Source organism: Bos indicus, chromosome 8 (assembly GCF_029378745.1).
Source record: "Bos indicus isolate NIAB-ARS_2022 breed Sahiwal x Tharparkar chromosome 8, NIAB-ARS_B.indTharparkar_mat_pri_1.0, whole genome shotgun sequence".
Taxonomy (NCBI): Eukaryota; Metazoa; Chordata; class Mammalia; order Artiodactyla; family Bovidae; genus Bos; species Bos indicus.
The window spans coordinates 25696851-25719139 of NC_091767.1; the positions used below are offsets into that span (position 1 = coordinate 25696851).

The 22289-nt window shown below is 38.2% G+C and overlaps 1 protein-coding gene across 4 annotated transcripts in view; it reads right to left on the minus strand.

Annotated features, from left to right (window-relative positions):
- ADAMTSL1 (ADAMTS like 1) overlaps positions 1 to 22289 on the minus strand; it is a 1120558-nt gene that overhangs the window by 424446 nt on the left and 673823 nt on the right. For all 4 annotated transcript variants that reach the window (XM_070794493.1, XM_070794491.1, XM_070794494.1 and 1 more), the window contains one exon: positions 17339 to 17466. In XM_070794493.1, coding sequence (XP_070650594.1) covers positions 17339 to 17466 — 128 coding nt within the window. The remainder of the gene's footprint in view (positions 1 to 17338; positions 17467 to 22289) is intronic.

Sequence of the window (22289 nt, forward strand, 5' to 3'; positions counted from 1 at the left end):
CCATATCAGCAACTCACGCCAGGAAGACTGTGTCCTTTAGACTATGGGTCCGAAAACGACCGTGATTTGGACAAGACCAACAGTTTGAGAGCCCCAGCCAGGGCTTCATGGAGTGCTAGAGCACTGCTTTCCTCCTTCACTTCAAGTGAAACTTTCAGTGTTCACGGGAGCCAGAGAGCAGGAGGGGGTCCCCTAGGAGCCAGTTAAAATACTTCTCCATTTCTGGGGCTTTTTACGAAGACCTCAAGAGGAATAACAAACTCTGAGAACACCCAAGAGGACCAAGTGCAAATGCACTGTTGGGCTGCTTTTCACGTTCCATAGACACATTATCATAAGAGTTTCCTTTGGGAATTGACACTTGATACCAATGAACTTGACCATTAAAAAAGAAGTTATATGAACCTGCAGACACTGTGTGTAATGCTATCCTCAGATGCTCACTATCCTAATCCATGGGTCAAGCTGGATGCAGAAAACCTAGGCACTAGAACTGGAGGTGCATGCACCGCAGATGGTTAGCAGTGGTCTTGCTTTGCACGAGGGAGAAAAGGAGTTAGAAGACATGTCATTCCTGTGACTCTCCTAAGTCTCAAGTTCTCATTTTCCCCTTAGATCTCTCTGTCTCACTCTTGTGCTTAAAAAAGTCATTCTTTAATGTTCTGTGTTTTATTCTATGTTTAAAACAGAATATCTTTCATGAGAATCAAAATGAGCCTTGTTTATGTAGAAACTTGTGTGACACTTGGTCCAAATAGGAGTCAATTCAACACTGTCCTTTCTTCAAAAAGTATATATATAAAAACAGAGAGTAGAATCCTACCAGGATCCTGGAGGTGGAGAAGTTGGAGAGATGTCTTTTAAGGGAATGAACTTGCAACTAGTAGATAAATGAGTCCTGGAGATCTAAAGAACAGCTTAGTGATTATAGACAAGACTGCATTATAAACTTCAGAACTGCTGACAGGCTAGATCTTAATTGTTTCCACTATAAAAAAGCAACAATAATTTATGTGACATGAGAGAAAACATTAACAGTCATACTGCAATGTATATATGGATTAAATCAACTTGTATGCCTTAAACTTGTATAACATTTTATGTCAATTATATCTCAATAAAAAGTGTCTATAGATGACTATGTTTATATTGTATATTAATGATGTACTATGTCCCTAAATAATAGAAATGTTCTAGTATGCATCTTTCAGTCAGTTCAGTTCAGTTCAATCGCTCAGTTGTGTCCAACTCTTTATTTTTTTTTAATTTTTTTTGTGTCCAACTCTTTGCGACCCCATGAATTGCAGCACGCCAGGCCTCCCTGTCCTTCACCATTCCCAGAGTTCACTCAGACTCACGCCATCGAGTCAGTGATGCCATCCAGCCATCTCATCCTCTGTCGTCCCCTTCTCCTCCTGCCCCCAATCCCTCCCAGCATCAGAGTCTTTTCCAATGAGTCAGCTCTTCGCATGAGGTGCCCAAAGTACTGGAGTTTCAGCTTTAGCATCATTCCTTCCAAAGAAATCCCAGGGCTGATCTCCTTCAGAATAGACTGGTTGGATCTCCTTGAAGTCCAAGGGACTCTCAAGAGTCTTCTCCAACACCACAGTTCAAAAGCATCAATTCTTCGGTGCTCAGCTTTCTTCACAGTCCAACTCTCACATCCATACATGACCACTGGAAAAACCATAACCTTGACTAGACAGACCTTTGTTGGCAAAGTAATGTCTCTGCTTTTCAATATGCTATCTAGGTTGGTTCATAGCTTTTCTTCCAAGGATTGTTTATCAATACTAATAGAAGTATTTTTAACAAACATTAATGAATGTTTACTGACTTTGAATATGAATCTTCTTCTATGCACCCAATCCCCTCAGCCATGTGCTCCCAGACAACCACCTATGTCTAATAATAACAAATTCACTTACAAGAGTATCCATAACAAATAATGTTTAATCTGGTAACATTTGCCTATGAAATGCTGATCTTAACTATAAAAAAATGTCTTTGACCTTCCTCATAGCAAACTTCAGTTGTTTTTTTTTTTTTTTCCCTCCCATTTGAGGTTAAAGCTCCTTCATCAGACAAAGCCACCAAAATTCTAGGAGTAATGTATTCTCAACACACACACAGCCTCCTGTGGAAAAGGGCCTTTGAAACAAGGAGACAGAGGTCTTTGGTGCTGTGAGACATACCAGTGCAAACATAAAAAACATCTCCCCTATTAAGCACTCAGTTGGAACGTCCCGGAATCTTGCGGAGGATGTCATTGCTTTGCACTGCCTCCTGCATGTGATATATCACGTAGCTCAAACAGATCAGTGCTAAGGGAGAGATTTTTTTTTTTTTTTCTGGCTAGCTAGATATGCAAGCCAAACTATTATGACAACTTGATAAATGCAGCTTTTGAAAATGCTTTCTGGTGTAATAATACAACAAACAACAAGGAGGCATGCAGCCAGGCATCATCCATCAGGTGAGCTAGCTGGGAACAGACATGGCCCTGGTGTCATACCAGCTCTTCTCCATCTGCCAGGAACTCTGACGCGGCCTAAAGAACCGAAACAAGAGTGCACCCCAAAGCTGCATTTTGAAAACAATTTTAAACTGAAGAGGGGGTAATGAAATTTCACCCTGAAAAACAGTGCCATAAATTGAGTCCTCGATGTGAAAGTGTTTCTTTGGCATAGGTAATGTATTTTTGTAACCTTAGTTTTACAATTCAACACTTCTGCTCTATGCTAATCTTTCATTATAAAAACATTCTGAAGGCTGTGCCAGCTTGGAAACTCTGATTTATGTATACAGAGACAGTTACTATAACTTCATGTGCAGATTGAATTCAATATAAATGGAAACCATGCAGGTTTAGGGAAAACAGTCTAAGATGACATCTCTGGGTATTTGCTCTTCTCTTGACCCTAGGGAACTAAGGAAAGTGTCTTTATACTTTTACAGATTCTTGAGCAGCAGCTCAGAGTCTGCAAAGCTGCTCAATTAAAAGTTAGACCCAAGAGGATATTATAGACTGAATTTTGGAGTTTGTCCTGTGAGTTTTCAATTGGTTTATTCGCTATTATGAGTGTTTGGTATGTTCTAAATTATGACTAGAAAAACAAGTGCCAACTTTTTTCCCCAAACAAGTATGATTTTACATATCTCTGCCTTGTCTTCAAAGGCAGACATGCTACAACAAAGCATCAAGTTCTCACAAATATGGGCTAGGGTTATGAAAGTGAGGCGTGTGCTCATGTAATCAAAAGAGAAGAACGCGAGAACAATGGCACTGGAAAGCACAGTGCTCATGCCCAGCTTCTAATGGAACCAGAAACTGTTCCAAGTAGACTGCTCAGATAATCTAATGAGACAATATACAACACACCATCTCAAAGTGAAGATGAGCCCCTGGGCAAGATGCTCAGGTTCACACTGGTAGAATGCTTTCTGATTCACAGTCACTTCACACATTTATTGAGCATTCAATGGGAACCAGTACTAAGCCAGGCATTGTGAAAGGTACAACAGTGAGCACTCCCCTGACCCTTCTCAAAGCTATAATTAAGTTGTAAAGAAGTCCGTGAGTCAGTACAATGTAGGATCAACAATTAATGGGCATGGTCGGAGAACTAAATATGGAGAAACTGGACAGAGGGACCAATTGATGAGAGACAGAAGTAACTTATGAAGGTGATGTCTTAGGAGGGGTGTCATTATGGGCCATTTGAGTCCCAAGAGGGTGACGGGAGAAGGGAGAATTCAAGAAACAGCCTTGGCCTGTGAGCCACAACTACTGAGCCCACGTGCCACAGCTACTGAAGTCCGTGCTCTAGAGCCTGTGCTCCACAATAACAGAAGCCACCACAATGAGAAGACCCGCACCAACACTAGAGAGAAGCCCTCATTCACTGCAACTCACTGCAAGAGAAAGCCCTTGCACAGCAGTGAAGACCCAGCACAGCCAAAAAGTATTTAATCAATTAATTAAAGAAAATAAACAGCATTCCCTCCCTACTCCAGCTTCTCAAAGTATGGCAGTAGGTTTCTGGCCCCCTGAGTCAATTCAGTCAATTCAGTCAGTCTTGACTGAGAACCTACTGTGTGCAAAACAGGAAGCTATAAAGGAAAGCCAAGATAAAACCTGTGCCCACGGTGCCGATAGTTTAGTGGAGGACAGGGTCCTATAAATAGCTATAACACAAGTCAAGCTATGTAAAAGTCACTAAAAATGGTGAAAACAATGCCTTAGAAATACAGCAAAGTGAGACTGGGGGGGCCACTGGTGGAAGTAACTTTAAACAACTGAGGGTTTGTGGGCAGGGGCAGCGGGAGGCATTGTAAGAAGAGGGCTCATCAGGAGAAGGGGCACAGAGTTGGTAGCGTGGCCCCCAGTTGAAAGGATCAGGACACAGACCTGCAGCCACCCAGGATGTGTGTCACTTTCAGAAAACGATTTTTTTTTAAGTGTATTTTTGCCTATTTGTTTTTCTGCTTTGTAGTTTATTTGTGTGATCTCTGAGCCCCAGCGGCCAGCGAAGCATGTTAGCACTCCACAAGCTTTTACTGAAAAATGGAATGAAGGAGGGAGGGAGGAAAGGAAGAGAGAAAAGAGGCAAGAGAGGAGAGAGGGAAGAAAGGTAGGAACAGAGGAAAGAAGGAAGGAGAGAGGAAGGAAGGAAGGTGAGGGATGAAGGTGCAGAACAGAAGAAAATGCTATACGGATAATTTCAGGTCACAGAGGAATTTTGGCCTCATGTTTGATCTAATTTTTGACCCTGAAACCCAATTAAAATCTTTCTAAAATAAATCAAAGATGAAAAGTTTAAAATGAAATTAAATAGCTAGTAAAGGAAAGAAACTTTGGCTCTTTTCTACAGGCATGTTTACTTTCACATATTTACTCAAAGTTGTATTTGTCTCTGCAATGCATTTGTCCCCTTGGAGAGAGGGCAAGGGGTGGGGGCCAAGGAACTGCTGCCTTTGGCTTGAGATCCACCAGCAGGAAGGACATGCACTTTATAATACATACACACATGCCATAAGGTTTGCAAATGATCTTACACTTGCTCAGTAGCCAAAAGAGGCAAAGAATGAGAATAAAAACAAATGTGTTTTAGCAACATCAAGTCCAACTTTTCCATCTTCCCCATGAGGAAAATGTATATTATGAAACTCTAGGACTCTCACAACCTCACCCCATACAACCCTGGAGCTGGGAATTTATGAATTATTTTGGCTAGAGACAAAAGTTCTTCAATCCGCCCATATCACCCAGATGTCTGATGCAAAATGAGAGCCTGGAGAATCACAACATTTTTCTTTAAAACTATTCATATTCAGAGCAGTTTTTACTCCTCTTCGTGTCTTACAGCAAAACGGGTCCCGTGTTTGACATGGAGTTGAAAGGCACCTTAGACATTCTTTCAATATAAATATGTATTGAACACCTAATCTGTTCCAAGCACTGTCCACATGACATCATAGCGTGTGTGTGCTATGTCGCTTCAGTCATGTCTGACTCTGTGCAACCCCATGGACTGTAGCCTGCCAGGCTCCTCTGTCCATGAGATTCTCTAGGCAAGAATACTTGAGTGGGTTGCTGTACCCTCCTCTAGGGATCTTTCTGACCCAGGTCTCTTGGATCTACCTGCATTGGCAGGTTCTTTAGCACCAGTGTCACCTGGGAAACTCAAGACATCATAGATGAGCCACTAAATCCCACATCCAATGTCATACAGCTAGAAAAAAGTAGGGCCAGAGTCACAATTAGCAGTTTCATAAGAGAATAAAAAGGATAATTCACAAAATAGGATAAAGTTTCTAACAGAGACAATGAAATACATTGTTTTGTTTTTTTAAGATCCAGGTTCCCAAATAGTTGACTGCTTCCCATAGGAAGGGATCTCTTATCTTGACTAGTCAGTCCCACACCAAAGGCAAAGGTAGAGGCCGGCCCTTAAGCTATTTGAGCTTGGCATATGTGGTTACGGGCTTTGGCTGATGATCACACATGAATATGATGCTATTTATTGTTCTATACTTAGTTTTTCTGTCTCGAGGTAAATAATTCATTCCCAAGTGTATGTAACTCTGATATCTCTCTTTGTTTTTCTTTTGCTCTTAATACCTGGTGTCTCTTTTTTCTTTAAATCTCTCTCACAAACACATAAACACACACACACACACACACACACACACACACACACATCCTTTCTTTCCTCTACTCCGCATCCTCCACACTCAGTGGTTGAAATGGAGCAAAACAGGTAAACTCCCCTTTTCTGTTGTACAAACTGGGCTCAAACAGAGGAAACAGAATGAAAGAAGTCTTTGGTGGGGGACAGGGATAATGACAGATACTGAATTGAAGATGGAAAGTTAAACTCTATGGTTGAGAAATTTAATGAGCCTATATGCAGGGCAGGAATAGAGACAAACATGTAGTAAACAAACCTGCGGACATGGGTGGGGGAAGGAGAGGGTGGGACTAATTGAGAGAATAGCCATGACATATATACACTGCCATGTATAAAATAGACAGCTAGTGGGAAGCAGATGTATTAACACAGGGAGCTCAGCTCAGTGCTCTGTGGCTAGAGGGTGAGATGTGGTTGGGTGGGAGGCAGACACGAGATGGAGGGGAGATATGTATACTTAGAGCTGATTCATGTTGTTGGACAGCAGAACCTAATACAACATTGCAAAGCAATTATACTCCAATTAAAAATAAATTTTAAAAATTTGCTGAAAGAAATTTTAATGGAATTGATTTTGGAAAGTTGATCCCAAGAGAATTTGCATAAATCACGCCAGTTACTGGGCATTAACTTAGTTATTCACTAATAACCTGGAGGCTTACAGAGTCATATCCATAGGCTTAATAATGGAATGGAAAAATTTTTGAGAAAATACTAAGTCCATTCAACCACTCTGGGCAAGGCTGATATTGAGTGGGTGGTGGTTTTAGTTGCTAAGTAGTGTCCGATTCTTTTGCAGCCATACCAGGCTGCTCTGTCCATGGGTTTTACCCAGGCAAGAATACTGGAGTGGGTTGCCATTTCCTTCTCCAGGGGATCTTCCTAACCTAATTGAACTCGTGTCTCCTGCACTGCAGGCAGATTCTCTACCGCTAAACCACCACGGAAGCTCTCTTGATTTTGAATAATACCAGACAATTGGAGAACTACTCAGAAAGGTTATCACCATGGCTCACAGGAGTACAGTGGCAAACCATTACTTTTATATCCTGACACGCTGCTGTCTATGACTTTTCTTCCCACGTTGCAGATTAAGTCATTTCATAAAAACCTGACTGAGAAATGTTAAACATAAATAAATCTCTTTACCAGAAAATATATTCTTTTTTTCATTACTCCAGCCTCTAAATTCTTAGATTGCTGGAGACAAATTCATCGTTTCACTATCATGCCATCCAGTAGAGCAACAGTTCTAAAGTTCTAACAGTGGACACATTAAAGTTATTAGAAGAGCTTTTACAAAATTACTGATAGTAGGGCTCCAACCCCAGAGATTCCACTTTAATTGGTCTTTGGTGGAGCCCTGATATTTGTATCATTTATAAAGATTTCCAAGTGACTCTACAGTACAGCTGGGTTAAGAAGCACTGCTACAGATTACTGTCACTTAGTTGTTAAGTGGTGTCTGACTTTTACTGATTTCATGGACTGTGGCCTGCCAGGCTCCTTCATCCATGGGATTTCCCAGGCTAGAATACTGGAGTGGATTGCCATTTCCTTCTCTATGAGATCTTCCTGATCCAGGAATCGAACCCATGTTTTCTGCATTGGCAGGCAGATTCTTTACCACTGAGCCACCCAGGAAGCCCACAGAGTATTATCTATTTACAGAACTGGGAGAAATTCTCTTAGTTCTTAAAATACATTGCAACTATAATCAGTAGAAACTCAATATTATGATAAATTCTCAATAGCAAATGCCTGTTCCTTGAACTTTATATCCTAAGTTATACCTAGGAACTTGTCTAATACATATGTTCAACAAATATTAACTGAATGCATAAAAAATGAGATTCAGTCTTAAAGGTCATATGTTTCTAAGAATTTATTCATTTTTTCTAAGTTTTCCTATTTTTTGGCACATAATGGTTCATAACAGTCCCTATCAGCCTTTTAATTTCTGAAGCATACATCATAATGTTTCCTCTTTCATTTCTGATTTTATTTATTTGCATCTTCTTTCTTTTTTTCCCCTCAGGCTAGCTAAGGGTTTGTCAATTTCATCTTTTCAAAAACCAAATTCTCGGTTTGGTTGATCTTTTCTATTGCTTTTCTACACTCTATTTGATTTACTTTTGCCCTAGTTCTTATTATTTCTTTCCTCTGCTACAATGTGGGCTTAGTTTGTTCTCCTTTTTCTAGTTCAGACCAATAGCAAACAAAAGTGTTGAAGGAGTAGTCTAAAACCTCATGACAAAGAAAAGTCCAGGACCAGGTGGTTTCACAGGTGAATTCTAAAAACATTTTACAAATAATTAATGCAGTTTTTCTTAAATTCTTCCAAAAAAAACAAGAGGGAATACTATCAAACTCAAAACCTGAACAAGAAAAACAAAGCTGGAGGAATCACACTTCCTGGTTTCAAACTATATTACAAAGTTATAGTAATTAATACAGTATGGAACTGGAACAAACACAGGCATATAGACCAATGGAACAGAATAAAGAGTCTGGAAACATACCTGTGCCTATACAGTCAACTAATCTTTGACAAGGTGCCAAGAACACAATGGGGAATAGGTAGTCTCTTTAATAAATGGTATTAGGAAAACTGGATAGCCATTTGCAAAAGAATGAAATTCTACCCTTATCTCATACCAAGTAATAAAAATTAACTCAAAATAGATGAAAGACTTAAACATGTCTTTGTTAAACTATAAAACTGCTGGAAGAAAACACAGAGAATAAAGCTTCTTGACACTGATATTAGCAACAATTCATTGATCATAACAGCAAATGCACAGGCAACTAAGGCAAACATTGACAAGTGAAGTTGCATCAAACTAAAGAGCTTCTATACAACAAAGGAAACAATCAACAGAGTGAAAACTCAACCTACCTAGTGGAGGAAAATATTTGCAAACCATATGTCTGATAAGGGGTTAATATCCAAAATATATTTAAAAACTCATATAACTCAAGAATTAAAAAAAAAATTTTTAAAGTGGTCAAAAAACCTGAATAGACCTTTCTCAAAAATAACAACAACAACAAAACAACAAAAAACAGACATACAAGTGGACAAAAGATGCATGAAAATATGTTCATCACCACTATCAGAGAAATGCAAATCAAAACCACAAGGGGACATCATTCACATCTGTTAGAATGGTTATCATCAAAAAGATAAGTGGGAGAAGACGTAGAGAAAAGGGAGCCTTTATGAATTGTTGATGGAAATGTAGATTGGTGAAGGCATTATGAAAAACAGTATGAGGATTCCTTGTAAAATTAAAAACAACGACCATATGACCCAGCAATTTCACTACGGGGTATAAATCCAAAGGAAATGAAATCTGAATCTTGAATAGGCATATACTCATGTCCATTGTAGCATTATTCATAATATAGTTAAGATATGAACACAACTCAGAAGTCCCTAGATTAATGAATAGATAAAGAAAATGTGGTATGTACATACAATGGAATATTATTTAGTCTTAACAATAATGGGGATCCTGCCATTTGTGACAGCATAGGTGAACCTGAAGGACATCATGCTGACTGAAATGAGCCAGACACAGAAAGACAAACGCCAAATGATTTTGCTTATATGTGGAATCTAAAATAGTAAAATTCACTGAAGCAGAGAGCAGAACAGTGGTGGGGGGTGGGTGGAGTTGGGGGGGTGAGACGGAGATGTTGGTGAAAGGGGATGAAGTTTCAGTTATGCAAGATGAATGAGTTTTGAAGATCTAAAGTACAGGATGATAATGACAGTTAAAAATGCTGTACTTTATACTTGAAATTTGCTAAGAACATAGATTTTAAATCTTCTCAACACACACACACTCTAAATATATAGAAGGGATGAATATACTACTTGGCTTGATTGTGTCGATCTTTTCATGATGTATTCATTTATCAAAACATCAAGCTGTACACCTTAAATATACATTATTTTTAGGTATCAAGAATACCTCAGTTACTTAGCTTTTTTAAAAAAAGAAAACTGGGGAGAAATGAAAACTTCAGAAAATCTACAGAACTAACCAAATAAGGAATTTTTAAATAAACAGAAAAGGCCAGCCAAGAGTAACAGAGTCCCAGTATGGCTAGTAAAGGTTATGGACACCAAACACATTCCCAACCATCTTTTATTCCAACAAACAGGTTCATGGGACAAACCAGGCATAAACTGGCCCCAAACATTCAGTCATTGGCTTTAGTGTATTCTGCTCCTGAAAAAAGACCAGATCATGGAACAAAATATCCTTCTAAATATATGACCTGGAATATTAGAAGTACTGGTAATACATTTAGACTAGGCTTTGACCCAAAAGTAAAAGGAAGGCAACCGCAGACTCTCAAACATATATCCCCAAATGTGAAATCTCCTCAATATAAACGACGTGACTAGTCAGACTCATTCTGAATTTGTGTATCTTTGTGTTAAACAAACCTCAGACATGTCCAAGAAAAACAAGGCTGATAACATACAACATTAGATGAAGAATAACAGATAAATCTTGCTTTGGGGCTCACTTGGGCTGAAAGTTCTAAAACCTCTTAAAACAAGTCTTGTGAACCTTAATTGGATGTTATGACAGAGATGAGGTTAAATTTTTAAAAGAGAAAATTTATGTTTGAGAAGCCAAATCTTAACATTAAAATTTCTCTTTTGGTATTTTTACACATCAAATCTTAACATTAAAAATGTCTTTTGGTACTTATCATTATAAAGTTTATAAATTATTTGCTAACTAAAGCTTCTATTCATGTAAGTATCAATATTATTATGGGAGAAAAACTGTGTTTGCAATTAAAAAGTCAGAGGAGTTAGCTTATTTTCCCTTAGCACGATTATTATGAAATGACAAGGTTGAATGATCTTCCTTATTCCCATGAGATAAGACTCCTTGGGGCTATTTATTTTAATTTTTCTATGTTTATATTGACAACATTCTAGCAGCCACATCCCTTTGGGATAATATCATAATCTTAATTTTTTTAGACACCTCTATGGTGTGATGATTTTATCTCTTGTTCATGTAATAATTTTGTTCAACTCAAAAAAAATTGTATTCAACTTAAGAATTCAATTCATGGACTTCCCTGGTGATCCAGTGGTTAAGAATCCACCTTCCAATATAAGAGATGCAGGTTCCATCCCTGGTCCTGGTTGGGGAGTTAAGATCCCACATGCCCTGGAGCAACTACGCCTGTGAGCCACAAGTAGAAAGAGCCAGCATGCTATAACTAAGACCAACGCAGCCAAAAATAAATAAATAAGTACTAAAAAAAAAAGAATTCAATTCAAAATGTTTTAATTTTATTTCAACCTTTATAGGTATGCCTTTTGTTTGTTCTTTGGCCATCTATGAAGTTGACAAGTTTTTCACCTTGGGATTTAATAAAGTATTCATACTCAATGTATTAAATAATCTATTCTATTAATCTATTAATCCATAGTGTTAATTAATCTGGAGATTGATTTGGCATTTCAGAAAGTAAAAAGGGTCATAAAATCGTCTTCAGCCACCAATGCAACACTTCAGCCACACTATACTTAAAAAGTATCAGCTGACTAAATGCAGTCATAAATGAGCTACAATGAACACCTTTGACCTCGACCTTGACACAGACCTAATACAGTGATACATGTGACGTCAGACACACTATTCTTTTTTTTTTAATTTTATTTATTTTAATTGGAGGCTAATTACTTTACAATATTGTGGTGGTTTTTTATGTACATTGACATGAATCATCCACGGGTGTACATGTGTCCCCCCATCCCCAACACCTCTCCCACCTCCCTCCCCATCCCATCTCTTTGGGTTGTCCCAATGCACCAGCTTTGAGTGTCCCGTTTCATGCACTGAACTTGGACTGGTTATCTATTTCACATATGAGAATATACATGTTTCAAACCTATTCTCTCAAATCATCCCTCCGTTGCCTTCTCTCACAGAGTCCAAAAGTCTGTTCTTTATATCTGTGTCTCTTTTGCTGTCTTACATAAAGGGTTATTACCATCTTTCTAAGTTCCATACATATGCGTTAATATACTATATTGGTGCTTTCTTTCTGACTTACTTCACTCTGTACACATAATAGGCTCCAGTTTCATCCACCTCCTTAGAACTGACTCAAATGTGTTCTTTTCAATAGCTGGGTAATACTCCATTGTGTATATGTACCACAATTTTCTTATTCATTCATCTGCCAATGGACATCTAGGTTGCTTGCATGTTCTAGCTACTGTACACAGTTTTGCAATGAACATTGGGGAACATGCAGACACACTATTCCTAAGTGCCTTATGCATCTGGAATTCCTTTTGGGCAAAGTTAAATGACCCGGCTGAAGACAAACTTAGAGCTCTCAGAAACAGATCTTTAGTATCAAAGTGTTAAAAATATGGTCAAGTAATTACGGTTGAAGGATTGTTTCCACTAAATTAAACATAATACTAGGTCAACTAGACAAATGAATTTGCTAGAAACACTATTTCAGAGTATTACGTGGGAGAGGTAGAGAATTGGGGAGAGAAGCAGCAGCTTTTTGAGGGAGGTAGTACATTGTTTAATTCACTTGCAACAAAACAAAGGACCATCATAAAGTACAAGTAAGTAGACTCTGTTTCCTAATTAAAAAAATAAAAGCAGACATTATATACTACTTGGCTATTCACAACAATTGCATTATTAGGGAAAGTCAATGAAACCTAAAGGAATCTTACAGAAACTAGCAAAACTCTTAGATAAAAAACTTACACAGGGCCTTCTTTCATTGCTCAAACCAAAGTTACAGCAAAATGCAATAATAAATGCTCCAATATCAGAAACTGGGAAAATCAAGCACTGCTTCTTTTCTGTGAGCACAGAGAAAAGACAGGGGAGAAGCTAAGCACATGATTCTGCTCACTATCTCTCCGGGTCAGGGCTGCTTTCCCAGCCTTAAGCACTGCCAGTTGAGAATGAAGGGTTTTATATGTAATGCTTGTTTATAATTTCACTGTGGTTTTTTTTTCCCACTGATTTTTTTTTCCCAAAAGATCGCTCTGAGAAGATGTTCTACACTCAGGGGGTTAACCAAGCCTCCTCCAAGCTCCTAGTCCATCAGGGAACATAGTACTTAACTCCAGAAGGAGAGTCGTTATCTATTCCATTAAATCTATTTTAGCTTCCTTTACAGTTTTATAATATTGGGAATAGAATAATTATTTTATGATAGATTTAAAGCTATTAATATCATACATTAATGTGAACAATGACATCATATCACTAGGACTGGAAAATTAGCCTGGCAGATTAATGCAGCAGGGGATGGAAGTTACTTGGGCTGAACTGGAATGCTGACCATTTCACTACAACACACATTCTAGTTACCTGCTTGGCCTGTAAGGACATATACATTCATAACCCCTGATCTTTCCCAAGAGTTAAGAAGGTGACTGAATTGAACTTGGATGTATAAATATAGAGTGGAGAGATGAGAGAAAACCCAGTAAGTCCGTTAACCATTAAAAATGAATTGCCACATTCTTAGATATACCCATCATGTAAAATTAGACATTTAATTTTCAAATACATGAGGTTTTTAAAGTATCGTTGATATTAATTTTTTATTTGATATTAATTTCTCATTTAAATGCTATCTTTGCTACAGTCACCCTTTCAGTCTTTGAATTTCATTGAATGGGCTTCCCTGGTGGCTCAGATGGTAAAGAATCTGCCTGTAATACAGGAGACCCAGGTTTGATCCCTGGGCCAGGACAATTCCCTGGGGAAAGGAATGGTTACCCACTCCAGCAGTCTTTCCTGGAGAATTCCATGGACAGAAGAGCCTGGTGGGCTACAGTCCATGGGGTCACAAAGAGTTAGAGACGACTGAGAGACTAACACTAAATGTATATCACTAAAATAACTTTACTGAGACTTACAATGTCTAAGTCAAAGATCTCTCTTGGTAAAGGTCACATTCCACTTGAAAATATGTGGGTTATTTTCAAATATCTTGATATTGATTTCTAACATAATTCCACAGTGATAAGAGAACAGACTCTGTATGATTTCATTTCTAGACCATTAAATTTTTGCACTTTATGTCCCTGGATATATTCCAGAGTCTCCTAGTTTACAGTCTATGGGAACTTGAATATAATTTGTATTCTACTGTTGTGTGAAACTGTATAAATCTTAATTATGTTGAATTGGTTCATGGTGCTTTTCAGGTCTACTGTATCTTTCTACTTTTCTATATATTCATTCTATTAATTTTTGAGAGTTTGATATTGAAACACCAACTAAAAATCTTAATTTATCTACTTAAAAAATAATTGTAATATTTAGTGGAACTATATGTAACTTGGTTCTGTATTTTCAAAGTCTCCTGTACATGTGTTATAATACTTTCATAATTAAAAAAAAAATGAATTTCCACAAAAGACCATCTATGGTAGACTACAAAACTGGTCCCAGTTCTTTACCAACCTGGCGTCAAATGCCTTTCCTTGTAACATTTTTGCTCTCCCATACTGACTTTGAACTTGGCCAGGTAATTTACTTTGGCCGGTGTACATCTTCAGAAAAAATATGGCAGCTCTATTTATCTGTGCACAACGTACAGCAGGACACCATTCTTCCGTAGGGCTTGTGTTGTGACGTGACTTTATACTGAACTGCACTGACTCTGATTCTCTTGAGAAAAACACACGGGGTGATTCAGCTCTGCAGTCCATTTTTTTTCCTATTTCTTTATATTCCTACCAGATTTAGAAATGCCATTTGTTTGAAACCTTTTTTCTTCTTCTTCAAATCCCTAAAGAATAGTGGTTCACTCCTCTCCCTATTTTTTATTATTTCCCACTTACTGCAGTATGGGTTTATTCAATGCATTTTTTTTTTAATATTTGAAAGTCAAAGAGGACATATATATGTTTATAAATTTTAGAATTTTCATTCTGCTTTTTCAGTTCATTATAAGTAGACAACAACCAATATTTTTCATAGTATCTTTTTTTTTTTAAGAAAAGTGGTCACACCCTTTCTCTTTAAGAATTTTTTTTTAATTGGAGTACTTTGCAAAATGTTGTGCTAGTTTCTGCTTTACAATGAAGTATCTTAATAAAACCTTAATGACTGGGGTTTTAATATACTAGGTGACAAACATGGTAGTTTTGAATTTCACAGGACACCCATGTTTGATGATTTGCCAAATGACAGACTTTGCTTGTGGTTCTAATTCATTCCTGAAGCTGTTTCTCAGTCTCTCACTCAGTACAAGATGCTCACAATGTAACATTTACATTACTGAGCCAATATGAAATTTCCCATACATTTCTTACCAGCTTTGTGAGACACATGTTTTGGCTCATCCCTATAGAATATTTCAGCATGCTAATTTGGGCAAACTATATAACAGGAATTGGAGAAGGCAATGGCACCCCACTCCAGTACTCTTGCCTGGAAAATCACACGGATGGAGGAGCCTGGTCGGCTGCAGTCCATGGGATCGCTAGGAGTCGGACACGACTGAGTGACTTCACTTTCACTTTTCATTTTCATGCATTGGAGAAGGAAATGGCAACCCACTCCAGTGTTCTTGCCTGGAGTATCCCAGGGATGGGGGAGCCTGGTGGGCTGCCGTCTCTGGGGTCGCACAGAGTCGGACACGATTGAAGCGACTTAGCAGCAGCAGCATATAATAGGAATATTCCAAATTTGTACCTTTTGGTTTTACTGTGTACAATTTATTTTCAGTTATGTCTCACAGTCCACCATGCAGCAACATGTAGTGAGGATTTACAAAGTTTTGATATTCAAGATTAAGAGAACAAGTGAATTCATAAGGATGAAAGATCTATTCTTTCTATTTAGTTCACAGATCTGGTTTGATATGAAGCTGGCCTCCAAAGAAGACAGACAAACTCACTAGTTGATTCAACCAACAAGCTCATCTTCAGGGTAGACCCAAATACCAGAATGGCTAAATACCAGAACTGATCTGGTAACTTTCAAGATATGGCTTTTAGTCATGTTTCCCAGAGTATGTTATTTATACTGGGGCCTCTGTGGAACCAAAATTATCTCTAGTTATCAATGGATCCAGTGAGGAAACATCTATTGAGCTTTCACTATCTCTCAGATTCTGTGCAGACCTGGAGGATATGGAAAAAAGTAAGACTTGGACCCTGATTTCAAAAAATTCTCACTCTAATTAGAATAAATTGACATTTTCCTGAAACTACATCTCATCACTTTCTGTTGCTTATGAAAAGTCTAGAAAAATCAACAGATGCATAATTTGTCCTTCCTCTGTTTCACATATTATAATATATAATAACTTTGATCAAACCTCTTCCTTGCCATATATAATACTTTTCACTGTCAAATAAAATCTTTCATTAAAAATATTACCATAGTACTTTGTATTTTATAGTTTGGAGAAAAATCTAATCATAGACCACACAGCTCAAGAAGTTCTGACTTATCATTATTCTAAGTAAAGACTTTCCAGTCCAACACCTCAAGCCTTTTCCTTTCAGCTTAGGAACTGTGAGCCACTCTTACTTCCCCTTTCATCATCGCTCCCACTATTCACATCCCAATTTCCACAGCAGTTTCTATTCTTCCAAATTTTCTTATATGCACAACACATCATTCAGGAAACTGAATGACTTTGGGGAACTTCTGACCATTAAAACATCTAAAAAATCATATAGCCTTCATTTTCAAACTACTGGTAACATTGGAATAACATAATAGGCTATTAACACTAATATTTTTGTTATTAGTCACCACAGATGTTAAGACGGTACCAAAAGTATAATAAATTATGGAGCTATAGATACTACATCCATTTTTGAGAATTCATTTCTAATAATATTTTTTCCTTCCAGTTCTAACATGAAAACATAAGAAAATTTGCTTGGTGAATGAGGTAAATTCTATATAGCTTATCACATAAGGGCATCTAAATACCTAGCAGGAGATGGTCATATTTAATTCTTTGGGCCTGCCTTTCATTCCTTCAATCCGTATTTGCGTGCAACAAAATGCTCGGCTTTACCCCCAAAGTACGGCTCCAACCTGCTCCCTTGGCGTCTTGCAAGGGAGCCCTGTGCGTTCAGGACTTACTTGCTGCTGAGGCAGCGTCTCAGCGAGTAGGAGGCCCCTCCGCCGCAGGTGCGTGAGCACTCGCTCCACGGGCCCCAGGCGTCCCACAGGCCGTCGCGGTCCTCCTCAGAGCGCGCGGTCCTGGAGCTCTGTGAGGAACGAGAGCATGATCAGTATGAGTCCTCAGCGAACCTGGAAACGTGTGTCCTAAACCGCGGGTGGTCTAGCGTGTCTGTACACTATGGCCTTGTTGAGGATGAAGCTGAGCTCAGATTCTCAGATTCTTTCCAATTTAATAATGTACATATGTTTAGGCGGAGGAATATTTGAGTGCAAGGAATCCAGGCTGTGACTGAAAAAGGCAAGGGCCTGCATTAATGGGAGTGAATGGAAAAAGGTGGCCAGAAATAGCAGTCAGGGTCAGAGGAAGGTAAACTGCACTGAAGTCAAAAGTTTCGTGAGGCTACTCTTTGCTGCCCTGTGAAGAGAGAAGCTGCACTCAAGAGATGTTTCTGCTCTGAGAAAATGGACATGTGCATACCGTCACAGCTTTCCAAAATTCAATGTTTTATACAATGGACTTTTTTTTTTTTAATGAAGCAGCATCATTCTTGGTTTTTAGATTTGTCAATGAGAATAATTGTATGAATTAACTTTAGTAATACAAGGACTAGACAGACAGACTTGCTTGTTATTGACAGACTTCCTAGTGAAATCTGCATTTACTCTAAGGAAAACGGTTATGTGTAGGTGTCCATGTAGTGCTTCACATTTCTTAGAAGAGCTAAAGAGAAAATTGGTGCCAGTCTTATAATAGTTAATAGAACAGATTTTGGAGTTAGAAACTGCCTGGGTTTGGATATGGATTCTGTTTTTTAACTAATTATGTGTCTGTGCACAAGTAATTTCCCACCTCTCTACATTTCAATTTTCCTTTCTATAAAATGGGGATAATATAACCATGCCACAACATCCACGTCTGTCCCTGTGCACGCACGCACGCACACACACACACATACTGTAAAAACACTAGTTATATAAACTAAACTTAAGTTTCAGAGTAAATCACAAATAAATATTACTGATTATTATGTTATTATAAATTGAGAACATGTTTTTATGTATGTTCACAGTTGTATTAGTCTGTTCATGCTGCCATAACAAATTATCAGACTAGGTGTCTTAACAGAAATCCATTTTTTCACAATTCTGGAATCAAAGTCCAAGACCAGGATGCCAGCATGGTTGGCTCCCAGTGAAGACTTTCCCCTTAGGTTGCAGATGGCTGCCTGTTCACCATGTGGTCATATGACCTCCACTTTCTGTGAGTAAGAGAGGGAGAGTGAGCTCACTGGTGTCTCTTGTTAGTAGTGCATTAATCACACCATGAGGGCCCCACCTTACAACCTCATCTAAGCTAATTCTCTCCTAAAGGCTCTGTCTTCAAATAGCATCACATTGAACACGAGGGTTTCACCATTTGAATTTGGAGAGGCCATAGCTCAGTCCATGGCAAGAGTTCTACAAATAGCTAATGGAAACTGTGGCCAAGTTACTTTACTGAATAAACCAGGTGATATCCATATATTAAAGGTGGTATCATTTCATGTCAAAGGCATACACATAACAAATGTTAAAATTTTAAAACTATATTTGCAAAAAGCAATTTGTAAAGAAAATGTGTGTGATTGGCAAATGATGGTTTCACGTTCAGGTTTTTTCCTCCAAGGAGACAGCATAAGCAGAAAGAGCATGGGATACAAAGGCAACAGGAGGGCAACCTTTTACAAAGCATTGTGAGAACCTGAGATGATGCAGGTGAAGTGACCAGCATATAGTAGGCTGTATAAATGGTAGCTCTTATTATTATTATTTTTAAAGACTTTTTCACACACTATCTAGTTATACTCAAGGCTATATCACCCAATAAGGAGGAGTCCCTGAAAAGGAAAAGAACATTGTATCACCCCTAGAATAGAAAACTATTTATTTTTAAATAATGGGATTCTTCACAAATATGTTGCTATGGGACTCATTTGTCAAACTGACTACTCCTTGGAACTTTTACAACCTGTACAAATGAAGTCACAAACTTGGCCTTAGAGTATCATATCAAGGAATGTCTAACTGGTACATATTGTATGTAAATTCCTGAATCATTTGAAATAAATAGTGGGATAGATAATGGTTAAAAGCAGAGACATAGACCTACTTGGGCTTCCCTGGTGGCTGAGTGGTAAAGAATGCACCTCGCAATATGGGGCACATGGGTTTGACCCCTGAGTTGGGAAGGTCCCTGGAGAAGGAAATAGCAACCTACTCCAGTATTCTTGCCTGGGAAATCACATGGACAGAGGAGTCTGGCAAACAATAGTCCATGGGGTCACAAAAGAATTGGACATGACTTGGCGACTAAACAACGAAGGCCTACTTAGCCTACGGTGGAATATTGGCTCCAGAGCCTCCCAGCTGTGATTTACTTATGCTTCAGTGTTCTTATCATAGACTGGGAAGAATAAAGCTATCTATATTCCTGAGATATTGTGAGGATTAGAATAGTTAATATATAAAAGGCACACAAGGCAGAAACAATCCAAATGCTCATGGGTAGATGAACGGATAAACAAAACGTGCTGTATTCATAAAATGGAATATTATTCAGCCTTACAATATGACCCAGCCATACCACTAGTGAACACATATCCTGAGAAAACCATAATTCAAAAAGACATCATGCACTTCAATGTTCATTGCAGCATTATTTACAATAACAAGGACATGGAAGCAACCTAAATGTCCATCAACAGGTGAATGGATAAAGAGTGCTAAGTATATGCAATGGAATATTACTCATAAAAAGGAATGATATTGGGTCATTTGTAATGATGTGGATGGACCTATAATCTGTTATACAAAGTGAAGGAAGTCAGAAAGAGAAAACGAAATATCATATATTAATGCATATATGTGGATTTAGAAAAATGGTACAGGTGAACCCTTTTTCAGGGCAGGAATAGAGACACAGGCATAGAGAACAGATGGGTGGACACGGAGTGGAGGTGGTAGAATGAATTTGGAGACTGGAATCGACATATGTGCACTTCCATGTGTAACACAGATAGCTCGTGGGATCCTGCTGATGAGTGCAGGGAGCTTGCAGTTCAGTGCTCTGAGGTGACCTAGAGGGGTGGAGGTCCAAGAGGGAGAGAATATAGGTATACATATAGCTAACTCACTTTTTTGTACAGAAGAAACTAATACAACAATGTAAAGCAAATATATCCAAGTAAAAAATAATAACACTTTTTTAAAAGGCGGGAAATTCTGACATATGCTATGACTTGGATAAATGAGGAAATTATGCTAAAAGAAATAAGCTAGATACAAAAGTATGACTATGATATGAATTCACTTACAGGAGGTACGTAGAATAATCAAATTAATAGAGACAGAAAGTCAAATGGTGATTCCTAGGGACTGAAGGGAGGGAGAGAATGGGGAGTTATTGTTTAACGGACACAGAGTTTCAATTTGAGAAGAAGAAAATAATTCTGGAATTAGATGGTAGTGATAGCCCCACATAACAATGTGACTGTACTTAGTGCCATTGAACTGTACACTTAAAAATGAGTAAGACAGTGTATTTTATGTTATATATGCTATATCACAATAAAAATAAACATATATGCAAATTTTTAAAAACTCATAAGCCCCAAATAATATACTATATAAGCACTTGATACTATTATTATTGATCTAATATTATTATCATTTATACACACATATGGGATCTAAAAGGTACTCTGAGAAGGTAACAATGCTTTTTTCTTTTTCTGCTGAGCTTAGTTGAGACACTGCACTCTGTAAGTTTCATCTTTCTTAAAACTTCGACTTTCCCACAGCAAAACCTTTCAGTCACCTGCCACATGACACTGACCTGGTGATATGATCTGCCAGGAGTTTGAAGTTCCTATAAAATGCAGCACAGAATGTGAAAGAGAAACCCATTGATTACCCTCAAATCTGTCCTTTCTAAAGTATTTACTGAGCTCCAAAGCCTGTTTTTAGGGTTAATAAAACCAATCTCTAATCACGGCCATACAGGATACTCCTTTTCCAAGCTTAATTACCTAGTGAGAGAGAAAAGACACTTTGCCATTGAAATATACATACTGAGTCTCTTGCTCATCCAGTAAGTTCATTCCTCAGATTTGTAAAAAGTTTTTGTACACCTCCTGACTCCATTTTTGTTTGCTCTGTGTGGTTGGAAGATGGTTCTGTTGAGAGTGTATTTGACTGATACAGCAATTACTTCTGTGGCACATGTGCATTGTACAATGCAATTTCCTTTATTTTATTAAAATTCAATCTGAGATGAAAACCAGTGTCACAAATGCTAGCATAGCATGTACGAAGTAATTAAAATAAACAAAATGAGTGGTTACAAATCATGATACTATCCAGTTACTACAACTGAAAAAAAATTTCACACACAGTATTCACATGTGAACTCTTCTTTCATGTGAGGTAAGAACACATGAATGCCAAATCCTGGAGTCATTTCTCCCTGGTGGCTCTCTGGATAAGATATTTAGAAAATAATGTCTGGTTGAAATCTGGCTTTTCTAGAGAAGGAAACTGTTTCAGACTCTGCGCTAAAGTTGCTTGATAGTTTTCATGTGCCTGGTAGGGAAATTAAAATGGAGGAAGTCTTGTTCAGCTTTCAGAAGCTGGAGAGCAGGCCTCTTACCTGCTTCTGACCTGGACACTGCCCAGATACCCTGCCTGCTTGCAGGCACAGCAAGTAAGATGGCATTTTAGATAAGAAAGGGAATGGGTCTTGGAATTCTTGAGCCCCTGGAGGTCTGGCTAACCTTCAAGATCTAATGAAATCCTGTGACTCACAAGGTGAAACAAACAGCATTGTAAAAGTTAAAACAAAACAAAACAAAACAAAAAACACAGAGCTGCA